Here is an 18,565-nt window from a genome sequence, read left to right on the forward strand (position 1 = left end):
GAAAACTTCAATGCAGTCTCGACTTGTATATATACATAATTATCAAAAATTAATTTTAAATAACGCGATTTTCTGCTAGCAACTGCCACCTCCTGTAGACGCCATTGCTAGTCATGATATCAATACAATAATCGTAAAATACACCTTCGTCTTTAGTACACATGATATACATTGTGTGATAGAAAAACTAATAAAGAAACATTTTTAAATCGTCAACGTACACAGAACCACGCCCATTGTGTAAAAAAATAAACAAACATGTACACGTCTCCATTCTAATTAAAACTTTGTTAGTTTCTCTAAAAATGTTGCCATCTTTTTAGCATAAAGCAGCGCATACCGAGCTAAGTGGGGCGCGCTCTAACGACTAACTTGTTAGGCAATACTGTGTTCTGAATTACTACGCAATACATGTGCGCTCAACCTTTTAACTCCAATCGTTATTTACTATATTACGAGGTTTTTACATTAAACAATGTTAAACCAATACATATATTTAATCAAGTAATAAATATATATTCACTCGACTGAAAACGTAGCCGCCCAAAACAGACCTGGCAACGGTGCATCGTTGCAGAAGCGAAGAAAGCAGGAATCACTTGGAGTGAAATTCAGAGAGCTTCCCGGGACCGATCAGGTTCAGATCTAGTTGTTTTCTAAGCTGGTTGCCCTCTGCCCCACTTACAAGACACAGGACTTTAATTCACATATATTTTCTAGCTGTCATGTAGATTGCAAAACAAAAAAATCTGATAAAGATGTGACGAAGAGTTGATTGCCAGTTCCATTCTACTTTCTTGATTTGAGGACTCATAAAAATATACATCATGATATATTTGATTCTTCTGAAACGCTCTCACAAAGTTATTCCGGCTATGGATATATACAACTTCTAGAAGGCACTGGGGGGCTTTGGTTAGACTGGTCGAGGATCCTACCTTTAGGTGAAGACTGGCATCCACAATTCTATAAACCTTATTTAACGCGAATTTAATTGCATACGAATCAGCTCCCTTGACCACTACCAATACGTTTTATTATTGGATCAGGAAACCAATACTTAATACGTAAAAATGTTTATTTCGTAAGCTTTTGTGGGTATGTTTGAAAGATGCGGCAATAATAACTTCTAAAACTGTAATTATACTGAAACATACAACCGGCGTGTCTTAGTAACATAAATAAGTGATTTTTACGAAGAAATTATTAGCGATCCAACGAATAAAAATATGTATTTCCCGAAGCTGAAAAAACTGGTCCATAAACTTCTTGCTGTACTGTACTGTCGTCTCAGAATTTATTCTCGACCGGTAGGAATGTACAAACAGAAAAATCGCCTAATGGCTATGAAAGTTAGTGTCCTCCCTAAAGGCCGGCAACGCATCCACTAAAAATGCGCAGCGATGACTGCCCTTTTTGGGCGTTCCGGAATCTCGGTTGCATTTAAAAATAAGTTTGTTTTCTTATATATTTCTTACTCATATTTGTGAGTATTCGTTGCATTACTAGAAATTATTATAAAAATCTTGAAGCACTGACGCGGTTATTGAATTAAGACACAGTTTTAATGTTAAATATACACTAAACAAGTTATAACCTAAGCTAATTATCATCAATTTTGTATCAAGTACAAAAAACCTTGCTTTTCACTGCATCAACAGATCAAAATTGACGGACCAAATGTTGAAGTTATGCGCTTCGAGTGTTGGCCGAGCACTGCATATCTTCACAACGTTATTCAAACCACGTGCCTACAAAACGATCAAAATGTTTTCGACTTCTGACTATTCGTCTCGGTCTGTCTCATTTTTTACATAACCTATACGCAATAACTCCAAATAAATCAAGCAAATTCATCGCTTATCAACATTTACATAAGGTGTAAATTGAATTGTATAACTCGTGTCAAGGCAATATGATAAGTGTCTTTATGCTAATACAAGAATCTATTGATTTTATTTGAATATATAATACGAAATCTTGACGGCGATTAGATTTTATAGATTGGTTTAATAATTAATTAATTAACATATTAAAACAGTGACAATTTACAATCAAGGCGATTATAGCTTGAATGTCAAAGGAGTACTGACATATAACCAAAAGATATATTTCAATAGTAACAACTTCCGTATATATTTAAGATCAATTTGCGGGGCGCGTGAATATTGCTTGTTTTTACAGGCAAACGGGTAGAAACTGCTCATCTGATGTTAAGTGACACCACCGCCCATAGATTAACTCAAGGCCAGGGAGCTCAAGAGCCGGCCTTTTAAAATCAATACGATCTTTACTTGAAGGACTTATTCGAATTGGTTGGAAAATATTTTAGTGGGCAGCTGGTTCCACGTAGTTTTGTTCTTGTCTTTTTTTTGTAATAGAAGGCAAACGGGCAAGAGGCTCACCTGATGTTAAGCGATACCGCCGCCCATGGACACTCATATTGCCAGAAGGCTCGCAAGTGCGTTGTCGGCCTTTTAAGAATTGGTACGCTCTTTTCTTGAAGGACCCTAAGTCGAATTGGTGCGGAAATACTTCAGTGGGCAGCTGGTTCCACATAATGGTAAAAACCGCGTTAAGAAACAGTTATGGAAAGGTAACACATAAAAGAAATTCTTCAACTTCAGGCAAGAATCAATGGTGGTGGGACATCAAAGGAATATGTACTATTTTGTCTTATAATTCCAGATATATAATTGTATATGATATGAAAGGATTTTATATCCTAGCATTAATTGTGATTCATGACAGAAAACAATCTTTTAATATCTTTTTCCGAAGTTAGTTTTCTAATTGTATAAGTCACCTTTTTGCTTGCAAGTGTTGCCTGGAAGTAATCGCTTGTTAACGATAATGCGGACCTTTGCCACGTTACAATTCATATACATATATATATATATATATATATATATATATTTCGAACAAAATTGTACTTTAACTACACAGGACAATGAAAAAGCTAATTAATAAGACCCGTACAGCGGATATAAACGACATTGCCAGCGCTCAGACTGCGACAGGTTTAAGTTTCATCAATTACTAAACCGGCTTCCGACAAATATTTTCACATGAAAAACTCAACGGGCCCGAATGTAAATACCAAAGGCAGCATTGATAAATCGACAAATCACTCCGCGGTTCAGTGCAAACAATTAACAAATTAAGTTTTGAACGGATTAATTTCATTTAAACATATCCTTTGTTCTAATAATGTTTATTTATTTAGTGATCCTTCAGCTATCAAGTCATATATACATAATATTTACATAAGGGAAAAGCAATACATTTAACTAATTAATACATAATTTAACTGTGATGTGGGATGGTGTTAAAGTGAAGGTATATGTGGGGTATGCTCATGATGCAGGTGATTTTGCACTACAGACATTCTTAATAAAGCTTAAACAAACTCAAACAAGTCAAAGCTTAAATATTGGTCATTGTCCGGGCTGCACGATAAATACGAAAAAGATAGATTTTGGTAGGTCCAAAACAGTTTTGTGTTTTTATACAACACGGGGCAAACGGGCAAGATGCTCACCTGATGTTAAGTGCCACCGCCCATGCACACTCTCTATTCTCTTGAAGGTAAATTTGAAATTAGTTAAAGTTGTTATGAAGCCGGCATAATCGTTACAAAGTACCTTTTTTTTTAAATACAATATAAAAATTATATATTATATATATTATATAGTAGGTAGTATAACTAGGGATCTAACATTATATGTCCATTAATATACACACGAACTTAAGTATAATTTATTAACGAAAACCATTTCTGTATGTTAACTTCTAAAAACAGTTCTGGCCTACAGCGTGCTACTAATCACTAAGATCGATAGGTTATATAGGTTCGATACCAATTCTTTTCCTGTCTATGTCGTCATCTTACATCCGTATCTTAAACCTTAGACCCTACAGAAGGCTTGTCACCCACTCGTCAATGAAATAAAAGTGGAAACACATGGAAGACCCGTTGCCTACTGGACATTATATACTTCGGAATTAACGACACAAATCTTATCTACTAAACTTAATAATAACACATACCTTTGGATCAAAGCTGAATGCAGTTTCGGGTCGCAATGGACACGGCAGGCCACATTTGCAGGTGCCAGCCGTCTGGAGGTACTCTCGGAGCTGGGGCAGCGTGCTCAACGCTGTTCCACTCGGACTGAAAAAAACAATATCATTAAACAACTATAACTTCCATAACAATAATTACGATAGCCAAAATACAGATGATTTTGAATCAGTTTCATAAATATAATAAACAATTTAGGTAGAGTGGTTAAATAGTAAATAAATTTTCATATTTATTAATATTTTTAGACTTCGTAACCCCATTATCCGAGTTAATTTTGTTCATGAAAAATACAATAATTGACCGATTAGCAGGCAACCCTTTTACTTTTGCGGTTAAAAAATTCACCACGAATTGCGTTGCGGTAATTTTAAACCTGGTGTTTGCATACAAATCACATAATTAACCGGTTCTATACGACGGAAAACAAATGTTTTCGAGATATATACGGTTTTTGTTAATTAAATGACGTGTAAAATATACATAATTGTGGAGTTTTGGGTAATAATTTTGAATGAAATAATTTTATCATTTTCCTGTTTGCGGTTCGTATATCTTTCATTCAAACATACATACTGCCTTTTGTTTAGTTAGTATTTAACTAGCATTATAAGGTGGCTCATATACAGTGAACTATGTTCTTAAATCTTGCTCAGTACTGTTTATTAACGGCCCCAATAACGCGATAATCTCAGGAACTAGTTAAGATTAATTTTTTTTGAAATATTCAAATTATCAAAAGATGCCGTAAACATCACAGTATACAGCTCTATAACGCTCAAGTCAGACCTCATATGGAATACTGCTCGCATCTGTTGGCCAGCCCAAATACCAGTTTGTGTCTTTTGACCATATTCAGCGGTTGAGCACCGCATCAATTGATAGATGTCAAGATTTTCTGATTTAACTCATGTGAATCTCGTACTAATATTAATTAAACATTTTATTTAATCAGTCGCGCTACAACCTTAATGGGTATGGGCCTCAGATAACTGTTTCATGATAATTTGTCAATATAATAGGCAAGTAGGCGATCAGCCTCCTATGCCTAAATTCCATTTCTGCACGGCCGGGGATAGAACCTACGACCTCAGAGATGAGGCTAAAGCCACTGGGCCAACACTACACTATACGCTATTAACATTTTAAACAAAGACGTAAAAATCCAACAAACGACTGCATTGCGAAACTCGATACAAGTAACGATAAACATAAACACGCCTTGAACGGCTATTAAGAGCAATTTGCGAACACAATCCGCTCCAGAGCGACAACATACCACTGTTATTATGTATTACGTATTAACATAACGATCCTACAATTTATTCTAAGGTAATTGACGGTCATTGGTGTATAGAGTAGGCATTTCGATTCATAGTTTATGGACGCAAACTTTTCCATAGTTAAATACATTACTTTTATATTATAAATTGTTTTCTTTTGGAAAGTCCTACCATGTATATATACCCTATACCTATAGAAATCGTATGTACGTACGAGCTGACGTATTCCACAGCGCTGGTAATTCTGGCAGAAACCACAACAGTTAGTGTGCGCCTCAGTCGCGAGAAGAGAATGTAATAATAGAAAAAAATATAATCGTGAAAATTACATAGATGTGTAACACTATCAGATGAATAGATGATCTTTAAATCGTTAATTAGTTAAATTAAATAATCATTAAACAAAATACTAATTATAATTCACTATGCGGTTTTTGTTTAGCATTTTACACAATTATTTTACTTTACTTTACGACGAGTTAAGTTCGAAATACTGACTTCTACACATTTTAAAACTAAAGCATTCTCAAATGAGAAGAATTCAATACAACATTTCATACAATAATTTTTTAGTAATCACAGGTCCATAAGGTAAATAAATAATGCATTTGTATATATGTAAAGAAATAATTATATTTATTACATTAGATTATTTATGTGTTAACTGATGTATCTGGATGTTAAACTGTAGAAAAGAGGCTAGCTTTCGCTGGTCATTAAAATTTTAAGATTTTAAAGGAAAGAGGATAAAACTGACTGTTTTCGAGTAAAATAACAAACTCTAAATGTAGTTTCTTCAGCAGCACATTAGAGTTTCATTCGTCATAAACAGATAAGAACAACTACGAACCTCCAGTTATAACCTCTTAGATTAGCGATGACTAAACAGAAATAAAACTTCAAACTTTATATAATGGAAAAATACTGGCTACTCATTACCTTACTCAAGACTATATCCAAGGTAATATTTTGCATTATAAATAATTTAATTATATATAATCACGAAACTTGTGAGTCCTCAAAATGCCAATCTTCAACATTTAAAATAAATACAAATAACAACGTACTTAAGTCAAATAATTTATTTCAATTAGGCCTATTTAGACCCCCCCCCCCCCACACTTTCGAAAGCCAAAATTACAAGTTAAAAATTTAAAAAAAAATACGACTAAGTCCAAGGTAATCTTTTGCATTATAAATAATTTAATTATATATAATCACGAAACTTGTGAGTCTTCAAAATGCCAATCTTCAACATTTAAAATAAATACAAATAACAACGTGCTTAAGTCAAATAATTTATTTCAATTAGGCCTATTTAGAAAGCCCCCCCCCCCCCAGACTTTCGAAAGCCAAAATTACTAGATGCCACTTCCAATAAGTAGTTTCACATATACATATATATTTCTTCATATAGAAGAATTTGCAAGAAACTCCGAGCGGTGAGGCGAAGAAAACCATCAATCATCAATTCCGCCTACGATTCCCCTTTCTTCGGTTCTGGTCTAGAACTGGATAGACTTGCGGTAGGTTTGGGAAGACTGAGACATGGGTGTGTATTTGTAGTTTGTGTATTGTTTAAAAAATTGTTAGTTAACACTTCGCATCATACAACAATGAAATGAAAAGTAGAGCAACTGGCGGCCTTATCGCTTTCGAGCGATCGCATATACTTAACATATTATAATTGTTAGGCATATATGCTGTAAATGAATATATCGTGTTCTTATTTGTTCACTATTTTGTACTGTTATCGTGTGTTTAGCAGTCTCGGAGCGTGGAATTCGATTCAAACACTGGCTTATTCGTTTCACGGTCTGGTGATTTAAAAAACGCACAGCCACAAAGGTTTTCTGTTTGGTTTCGACGCGTTTGCTGTTTGACTCAACTGCACGATCAAAACGTTTAGGGTATCTAACATGCAAGTCATATAAAACATTAATTGTATGGAATGCATTATGCTTATGTCAGAAGTGTGATTTTTTAGTATTTATCTTTAAAATATTAAATTGTTTCTTTAATATCCAAAATTAGTTTATTTTTATCTAATAATATACTTAATTGACAGTTTTCTATTTTATATATATGTGGTCATAGATCAGACAATCATAAGTACATTTTTGCTCAGTATGACCTAACATATTATCACCTATGGCCACAGATATTATATATCAGATTACATTGTATATATACATATATATTAAGATTATGAATGTAATCTGTTTTGACGTTGTATATTGTCTAAGTGATTTCTTTTATAATTAAAATTACCGATTAATAACTAACCTTGATATAAATTTTATATTCGGTTGAAATTTAGAAAGGCTACTTTTATGTACGATACAAGGCAAACAAGAGACCCATAGACATGGGTATTTAGCCGGTCTTGGAGGCAGGAGAACGCTCTTTTCGACCAAGTATCTTCTCTTCTATCTTCTCTATCTTCTATCGTAAACAATTCCACACCTTGATAGACTCAATCTAGACTTTCACTATTTGTACGAGTTACGTTGTAAGAATTATTCCTGGTCTCTTAGCACGAACTTCGACTATTCAAATATTACAGAGCAAGAAGAAAAGTTCCAGCCCTAAGATATTCTTTTTATATGTCCAAAGAGACAAAATGTTCTGTATTACGTATAAGGTCATTTATGTATTACGTCTGCATTTGCATTGAGAATCTAATCCCTGTTCTAAACGGGAAACAATAAGCCGAAACATATCAAACAATTTTGATTAAAATATTTTTTACTTTCCCCAAGAAACTTTGCTATATTAGACTCAGCTGGCATTCGTACTATCTCCTTCAAATCAGAATTTTAAATTAATTTGTATTACATAAAAGAATACCTAAGGGAGCGTTCAAGTATTACGTCACGCAATTTTTGAACCCCCCCACCCCCACCATGAAACGCGCCGTAACGTTTCTGTTTAAATAGTAAAACGTTTCGTAACCAACCCCAGTGACTCTTTAACCCTAAAACTTACCAATATGTGGTGTAAAGTACTGGAAAGTAGAAAATAATATTAACGATAACGCGCAATTCATCCCCCCCTCGTCCCGCATCGTAACGTTTTACAAAATGATAAAAAAAATTCGTTACGTAATACTTGAACACTCCCTAAAATAATGTTAGCCTGTTTTTTTTTTATATCCGAGGTGGAAATGTATTTGCCCATCGCCTGCCCTCAAAGGTTGCAGGGGTATGTTGGACTCGACCCACGCCAAAATCTCTGCTATTCAGAGACTGGGTGAACCCACTAAAACCACCTCGAGTAGTCCCTACAAAGCCGCGATACAGAGGCTCCGGAGTCGCATTCTACCTGGACCTCAACGGCATCTTACACTAATACACTGTTCGCCTAGGGGTTGAGTGATTATAGTGAGATAAAGAAAAAATAAAATAAATCAGTGGCGCTCCAACCTTTTTAGGTCTGGGCCTCAGGTTTCTGTATCAATTTTATAAGCATTTGTCAATCTAATAGCCTCCTGTGCCACACACCGTCAACTTTTTTGGGTCTAAGGCAAGCCGGTTTCCTCACGATGTTTTCCTTCACCGTTCGAGCTAATGTTAAATGCGCGCGCGCAGTGCTGGGATCGAACCTACTACCACCTCAGGGATAAGAGACGCACTCTGAACACAACAACACTGCTCGCAGTGACATAGTCTGATAAATATACAGACTCTAACATACCAAGAGGACTTTGGAGACTGTTTTTTTCAGTCACGGATTATATGATGGTATGGTTAAATAACACCCCAACCACTTAGGAGACATAACAAGTGGCCCTATTATTATTTGTGACAGACTGTATTTAGGCATAATCGAAACCTAATATTTGCCAAACACTCCCGCGTCTGTGTATGCTCACCCTAAATACCGGCTGACAGCTGTATGTAATTACTTAACACGCAACCCTTTCGCACCTTGCGACTATTTTAACTGAGAATCGATAATTGATTGTTGTTTAACGAGTAACGACACGTAAACTGACACCCGGGGGTTTCTTTCATTGTATTTGTTTACATCCTCGGGCCTTTGTTCACAAGATAATACATGAGTAATTATTTTTTTATAGCACTCGATACCAAGGAATCGCGAGTTCATTGCCTTGAATTGGTACATCCTTTTCTTGAAGAACTGAAAGTCGAATTAGTTGGGAAATTCTTCAGCAATCAGCAACAGTCATTGGTGAAAATATTTAGCTTATTGCCTTAAGTTTAAGGAAGTTTATAAGGAGAAACATAAATTGTATTCGTTTAAGTGTTTTATATATTATACTTAAATATACTTTAATACAGATTATTCGTCAAAATTACATTTAAAGATTCACCTTACGCCTACTTTTTTTTATTATACAAAATATAATATATTCAGAATATGTTACATTAGAAAACCGCTGTGGTTTGTGTTAATGTAACCATAGCAGTCTTGTTTAGGAGCGCGACAATTGCATATTAAAGTAGTTTTTTAATTTACTGTTTATGTTGGTTAGCGTTAGGCTATCTAATATCTGAATAAAAAGCTATTTGTAGAGCCTCCACATCCAAGATTATAATCCACAACACAACATTAGTTTGGAATTTTTAGAATAAAAACCAATCTTAAAAAATATATATATATACGAACGCAAACGGGCAGGAGACTCACCTGATGCCAAGTGACACTAATATTGCCAAAAGGCTGGTTGAGCGTTGCCAGCGTTATTAGGATTGGTACGATATTTTCTTTGCCAAAATCGAATTGGTTCGTAAATACTTCAGTGGGCAGCTGGTTCCACATAGTGTTGATAATATACTCTACTTATATATACCAAAACTTAGTTTTAAAAACCATACCATCGCATCACGTTCCAAACAGGAAAACAGTTGAAAAACATCGACAAAAACTGCTACAATTCAAATGAGCAATTTAAATCTATTAAGATGGATGACTAAGACTTCCGCGAAACACGAACTCCACGGAAATCGTTCTAGAATTGAAAATTGTTGAATTCAAACTTACGAGTTACCATAAACAAATCTCGATTACACAGACTAATTAATCAAACCATAAACGTTAATCTCAAAGTAGAATCATGCGTCATCAATACACCCGTACCTATTATGTATATTTATAATAATAATAAAAGGCTTTTATTTCAGATTTTTACACTTAAACACGTTTATTTTTGGATATCTGTATTTTCAAAGGCCTACTCCAAATTCCTGTCTGCACTGCCACTCTCTGCCATATACTTCTTAACTATCTATCTATCTAAAGTCTTATATTGCTTATTGGTATCCTATTTTTTCTTACTAGCGTAATACACAATTACTTTATAAGTTATCCTAATGAATTCCTGCGTTAGTAATAAGTATATGTTCATGCAAATGAATACTTTGTAATTATTAATGAGAAATAAATATCTTAAACCTAAACGTACCGGAACCTGATATTCACAACGTCTATGCCAAAGTTTTCTTTATGGATGTTGAAAATATGTAGATTATATGAAATTATAACATATATTATATACAGAGCGTAGCAAAGTTATTAGTTTATTAGTTTAGTTAGTTATTATAGGGTATTTTACTGAAAGAAGACTATGTTATTTTTTAAAGTCAGTAATTCTGCATTCAAAAACTTTCTAATAATTACTTGCCTCGCCTGGGAATCGAACCGACTTAAATGTAAAACAAAAAACACCCCAATTATGATGCCAATCGAAAGAATGCCCAAAAACGAATAACTCTTCTTAAGTAATACAGTATTTTAAAAGAAAGGAACTGCGTGAAATTAATAATTTTAATCAAATCAAAAACGTACATGAAACTGCTGTAGTCAATAAAGTAGATATTTTTTGTAAATAAACACTGAAACTGTGAACCCTCCTGTCTTACGCAAATCGCCAAACTTATATGGCACAATTATGTTTGTAACTCGACCACGCTTTCGTATCGCTTTTTGTATAGTATATGTTTGCAATAAACTAAATAAAATCGATTAGTTAGTAACTACAAATAATAACTTTTTATCACCTAATTCTAAAGATTTATGATCGTTCCTGTTTTTTTTTATTATTTTCATTTTCAAATAAATTGCTTAATGACACATATATAACTCTTTGTAAGCTTGTAACAACATTACGATAAATTGTAGAACATGATCACAAATGTTTTGTACACCGAAACATGTAATTTTCGTCTCGATGTGAAGTCAATACTAAGTGAATATATGTTGAGCTTTATAAATATAATTATGTATTTACAGTATATTCGCTGACGCTTAGCGTGAGTTGTGTGTATCGAGTTTCGATATAGCGGACTCACGATTGTGGGCAACAAAATGGATTTTTGGCAGTTCTCATCAGATCTTCACACATGCCTTTATTTTAACATTTGTGTGATGTTTGAGAGCAAACATATAAATGATATACTTATAACATGATAACCATTTCAATACAGTTTCTCACCCTTGATATTCAGTGTTAATCCCGAGAAACATGGATTTTATTCCCATTCAGGCATTAATATTTAATTGGCCCATTATCTTGTCGCAATTTTATAGCCTTTCTTATATGGGTAGAGAAAAAGCATTCAATTGTAAAAAGTGTAAAAAGTTCGCTCTTTCGTAATTAACTTCACTTCAAAACTTTTACAGAATTATTAATATTATACTATTTTATTTTTAGACAATTAGCTAGCTTTCGGTGTCTGCCGCATGGAGTATTTTGGATTTTAACACATGCCAGTTTCCTCACGATGTTTTCCTTTACCATACGAGCAAGGTTGTGGAACACACCACAGGGTTTAGGGAGCGCTGAAATACTTCAGAGAAAAAATATTTATCGAAATGTATATCATCCAATTTTCTTCAAATAACTGGCTCATATATAATATCAGTAGCAATAATAATAGCTGCTTAACTACCTAGTTTGACATTGGCCCCCATATAGGCCCCTTAACATGAGATACCGCTGGGCCATTTTCTCAAATTCAACGTAGCTACATTGTTGCTTCGGACACATACCCGTTTTAGTAAAGTTATGCACCTCATCGCATCGAGAGAAACAAAACGGGTGTTTTTATTTAACGGCTCGTTATAATAATTTACTCATAAACAAGTCAGCCCGTCGCAAAATAAAACGAACCACAACATTCCCGGTTGCAAGAATTCATGAATCATGCAATAAATAAGTCATTGGAACGTCTCGCAGAATTGTAGGAAAATATTGTGTTAAATATTTATTTTACTATCGTTATTTATGATACAATGTATCATATGACACAAAAAAATAATCTTAAATTCTTTCCTTTTTATAAAAATAAATCAGTGGCACTTCAACCTACTTGAGTGTGGGCCTCAGATTTCTGTAGCTGTTTCATGATCATTAGTCAGTGTAAGAGGCAAGTGGGTGAACAGCCCACTGTGCCTGACACACGCCGTCGACTTTTTGGATCTAAGGCGAGCCGGTTTCCTAACGATGTTTCCCTTCATCGTTCGAGCGAATGTTAAAGAAGCATATAGAAAGTCGATTACACACGATTATGGATCAGATTCGCACCCTATAACCAATTTCAATGAGGTGAAAATGCGCTTACGCAGGCCCGCGTCATGGATGTCGAGCTTGACGCGGGGACTGTGTATCTGGGTCTTGACACAAAGCCCGCTGCTATTTAGAGACATAGCGAGTTCCCTCCCACTAAAACATCCCTTAAGATGGGCCCTTAGGGTTGGCCAGGCATTCTACTCAAGGGACCCAGGCTTATATCCGAGACCCCAGCCTTGAACCACCGCCCAATCTACGGCCAACCCCAGACCTCTCCACTCTTTATTAGATTGCTACATTAACCCTGACTGACAGGCTGTATTTATATCCAAAATATATAAAAAAAAACGCGCTATTATTTCTAAGGCGAGCCATGAGAAAACTATATGTCATACTATCTTGACGCAGTTAAAAAAACCTTCACAAAACATAAACACAACTATGTACGTAAAATTCATTACAGCTCCTACGCTGCGACATCTGAAGTTAGTCGCAAGTTCTATTAGCTAACTTCACTAAATGTAAATTACTATCAGCGCTATCAAACACTAATCCCATAGGATGTCTTCATCAACTATGTCGCATTGTACTGGCGAAACGCCAGACTATTTGATTGCAATTTGCTACCGTACAGCAAGATCAAACTTATTACATTTAACAAATCTTTCGCAGGTCATTTGAGATGTTGGTATTTTTTTTTATTCATACCAAATATCACCCGTGCGATGAATTATAAACTAAAACTAATGAACGGATTTTATAAGTCTCATTTATAGGTGTAGGTAAATATAAATCAGTGGCGCTACAACCTTTTTAGTTCTGGGCCTCCGATTTCTGAATCTGCTTCTTGATCATATGTCTAAGGTAATCAGCCTCCTATGCCTGACACACCGCCAACTTTTTTGGTATAAGGCAAGCCGGTTTCCTCACGATATTTTCCTTGAAGCCACTAGTTTAACACTGCTCACTCTTTCATAGCAACTTAGTACAACTAACATTCCATGTGCGCATTTAACATTCGCTCATACTATGAAGAAAAACATCGTGAGTAAAGCTTGCCTGAGAACAAAAAAACCGACGCCGTGCCTCAGGCACAGGAGGCCGATTTATATTATTTTCGTTACGAGTGAAAAATATCTTTTGTCACAAAGTACGGGTGCAAAGCAAAATTCCCTTAAAATAATTTCTTTAAATTGACTACGATTCCCAAACAACTTAATATCATTTTGCTCAATAAGGGGTTAATATTTGGACATTGATAGTAACATTGACAAGGGTCTGAACTCTGAGTGGTCTTTGACGGCATCGGCGGTGTCCTTTAAATTATAGGGTTGCCATTAACACTATTTAGACGCGAATGTAATATTTTTTTTTACATATATACTTCGACTTAACATCGAAATCATTATGTAAGACTTGAAAGATCCGATTTTTCGTTGTAAAATATCTATCGTATTATGTATCCGTAGTATTGGTTTGCTTTTTTTAACAGTATTAATCTTTTGTCTGTATTGTATTTATTTATTATATTTTGTCATACAGCACTAAGCCAATACGATAATATTAAAATAAAAAATAAAATATCTTACTATATATAAATTACACGTCACGTTGTCTGTCCGCTATAGACTTCTAAACTACTTAACCGATTTCTATCAAATTTGCACATCGTGTGCAGTTTGATCTAACTTAAAATATATAATTACATATATACATAATTCTACTGTACGTGTGTAAGTCAGTGAACTCGTCTTAAATGGCTGGGCCGACGATTTTTGTATGCGTTTGGATGAAGCCCTGTGTGGTTAAGATTGCTGCAGTCAGTACTTTCATACTATGTATTTAGTCATTAAACTATACATTGTTTTGTTGCTATTAAACGTAAATTAAAAATGGCCATAGGAACTATAATGACCACAATAACCAATCACTGTACTTGTAAACATGCAAATAAGAACTTAAAGCTCTCCGACCGGAGCTTCCGAACAAGAACATTTGTCTATCCATAGAACATTTGTCTATGGATAGACAAATGTTCTTGTATCTACATTAAATTTGTATTCGAATACAACCCTATTACAGACCCATATCAGTTAGATCCCCCAGTGAATAAATAAAAGCTCAATTTGTACCAGTCACCACTCTTGTATGAACTCTGTCGGTTCGACATCGCTTCGGTGATCAAAGCCCAATTCGAGCTTTTGACTTGGGAAGTGTAGCTGAAATCGATTCTGAAGTATTCGGAATATCTATACGAGGGGAAATCTGCTTAACCCTTTTCATAGAGATTTACTCTGTGTACCAGTGAAATTGACTTCATATGATTTTATTTGAGATGTAAATTACCAATTAATGAAATACTGATTTTGGTGTGGCCAGTCTAAGAACGAACAATACACAACTTTAGTTTTCCCAATTAATAGGGCGATAATTATGTGAATGCTACATATAGATATATGTTACAATGAACATGTATGTCGTTATAAATTTTTTGTGAGCAGTGTTGGCCTAGTGGCTTCAGCGTGCAACTCTCATCCTTGAGATCGTAGATTGGATCCCCGGCTGTGCACCAATGGACTTTCTTTGTATGAGCGCATTTAACATTGGCTCGAACGGTGAAGGAAAACATCGCGAGAAAACCGGAACCTTAGACCAAAAAAGTCGACGGCGTACGTCACAGAAGGCTGATCACCTACTTGCCCATTGAACAAAATCGTAAAAAAAACATATACAGAAATCTGAGGCGCGGACCTAAAAAGGTTGTAGCGCCATTGATTTATTTTTAATTTCTTATACAATATTTTATGAATACAATTTATTCAGAGACCAACTACAACAGTGGTAAAGCATTAACAATAGCCGTCTTTAATAAAATAATAAAAATAAACGACTCGAGTAGGTACCGACGTGAATAACATCGACATAAACTGTATTAAACGAAATTAATTTATTTATTTATGAAGTGTAACAATCCTACATTCGAAAGCCTGACTAACCAGCAGGCTGGAGCCTAGGGCGGCAAATTTGGAAATGGAATTTCATATTATTTGCTACCTCCTAGAAATCAAAAAAAAATGTACAGATAGAAATCTTCAACAAATTTTGCCGATGACTTCCCTCTCCAACTTGTACATTTTGTATAGCAAACTTCCATACTCTAGAGTAAAACAACTAGTCCGCTGCCCACCAATGAGTAATAGACCTCTGCATCCCCAGCTCTGACTATGAGTAAAAGAGGGAAATTGCAGAAAATGTATTTCCCTCTTCCGCTCTTCCCCCCATCAGCCCATACATGTCAGTCCTACTACCAGTTGGAGGTTGCGAACTGGATAGTTTGTGTATAATCAACGAAATTGTTGGATTGCAAAAATTATCTTGGATATGCCAAATGGCAAGGGAGGCAAAACGTTCACAGCCTTGAAAATGTGTGCAACCGCCTCTGCTGCAAATCCGAATCATCGGACACCTCATCCAGATCAGTCTTCAGTCTAATTCAAAACCAATTCACTACTGAACTTCTCTATGCGTATAATGTTAGCTCTCGATTACAATACAACGTGTATGAAATTCAAACGCTTCCAATCGGGAAATAGTATAATCCAATTGGCGAGATCAATCTTTCCGTACTCAGGTTCAGGATATATTGGTCGATCGAAGGATATTATGTAAAGCAAATAGTACTAGAACCGCTCACTGTGGGGATCGCTCATCCATATTAAACAATAATTGTGTTCAAACGAATGTTATTTACAGTTGTTTTATGGTGATTGTAAAGTTATTATAAAATCTTTTATGAGCCGGGTGAATTGATGGTTTTAATTTAATATTTTTATGACGTGCAGGCAAACGTATGTCTCGTTTTGTCTGTAGCTGAAGAACGTCAAAAGATTTTTTTTCTTAATATAACGGAACAAAACACCACTCATCCAGCGCTTGACAGATTCGGTATTGAGCTGATCGATTTAAAAAGTATTGTTAAGAGCCTATCTGATACCTAATCCGCTGTTTTGCTAGTAATTTTTATTTTCTGTAACATTTATGTAATTATTTCTTATAATTATTTTACATATTTTTTTCCGACGTATCGAGTGCTTTACAGCGTGCGTGGTGAATTATAAATTTATAACAATACATAGCTTCAATCCGGTAAAAAGGTGTTTTCTTTCAATGTGTAAAAGCTATTTTAACAAAAGACAATATAACATTTAAGTTTATTAATTGTCACATATTTTAGAAAAGCTTGTAACATATACTGTAGATATAACATTACGTATGACGCGATAAACTTCAATAAATAAATATCAGCGCTGTTACCTTAACTCCAATCATTTATCCCGATTTCCATATTAGGTTTTTGTACCGAAGACTTTCCAAGTTTGCGATAATAACGCAAAGGATACATAAATTTAAATACTTTAACTGTCGCTATTGAGACTTACCTTACTTTAATAATATTTTGTTCTTGTTTAGTTTTGTCTTAATAACTGTGTATAACATGTATTTTTGCACTATTTGCCTTTCTTATGTAATTTAATACATTTTTTTCTTTACTCACAGTGGTTGCCTGGAAGACGAAACACTCGAAATCGATAAGGCCGCCAGTTGCCCTCCTTTTGATTTAATTATGTTCAATTTTTTTTGTATATTGTAGTGTAACGAAGTGTTAATTAATAAATAAATATCGGCCCACATTCTGAAACGAGCCTTAGCGTGAATTCAATATATTTGTGTACAGGAGTAAGAATGTGTATACATACTTTTAATTGAAAAGTAAATTGTCACTTAATAAACTTAAATAACAGGTTAAGGACAGGAAGAAATTCATTAGAAAATTGTTAACGAAACGAGTCCATTTTAGAAATGCCCCTCTTAACTATCAAATTGCCCCCCTGTGGGGCGTGGGTCCCACTTTTGGAAACTGAGTCGTACACTGTTGCTTACGTACGTTTCGACAAGAAAAGAAAAGTTTTTTTTACAATACACAACAAATTCGATACCAACTCCGGGGAAATAAATACAGATAACACTTTCTCTACAGCTGTGATACTTTTGACATTTAACACCTTTTGTCTTCAGTCACCGTGACCACGCACGCTGTAAAGCACGCGTAAAATTTAAATGTATGTAAATAATTATAAGTTTATAATAATACAAATAGCTTTAATCCGGTTAAAAATTGTTTTCTTTCAACGTGTAAAAGCTATGTTAACCAGAGACAATACTAAATATACACTTTTCATACTAACGTCTTTCTTCGGGTATAGCCTACACTCACAAATATCCTACCTTTTTATTGATAGGGTGGTGTTGGTTTCAGCGTGCGACTCTCATCCCTGAGGTTGTAGGTTCGATTCCCGGCTGTGTACCACTGGATTTGTTTCTATGTCCGCATTTAACATTCACTCGAACGGTATAAACATAGTGAGGAAACCGGCTAACCTTAGACCCAAAAAGTCGACGGCGTGTGTCAGGCACAGGAGGCGGTTCACCTACTTGCCTATTACATTGACAAATAATTATGAAACAGTTACATAAATCTGAGATAAACGTTGTAGCGCCACTGTTTTATTTTTATTGGTAAAAGAATTTTCAACATCGGTTCAGTTGATTCAGATACAACCTCTACAACCTCACTAACTTGACCTGTATATAATAATAAATAAA

The 18,565-nt window shown here is 34.9% G+C and overlaps 1 protein-coding gene across 2 annotated transcripts in view; it reads right to left on the reverse strand.

Moving 5' to 3' along the window:
- The window catches only part of LOC123708128, a 93,450-nt gene that overhangs the window by 51,562 nt on the left and 23,323 nt on the right, over positions 1-18,565 (reverse strand). For both annotated transcript variants that reach the window (XM_045658654.1, XM_045658664.1), the window contains exon 2: positions 4,051-4,174. In XM_045658654.1, coding sequence (XP_045514610.1) covers positions 4,051-4,174 — 124 coding nt within the window. The remainder of the gene's footprint in view (positions 1-4,050; positions 4,175-18,565) is intronic.

This window comes from Pieris brassicae, chromosome 1, assembly GCF_905147105.1.
Source record: "Pieris brassicae chromosome 1, ilPieBrab1.1, whole genome shotgun sequence".
Classification (NCBI taxonomy): Eukaryota; Metazoa; Arthropoda; class Insecta; order Lepidoptera; family Pieridae; genus Pieris; species Pieris brassicae.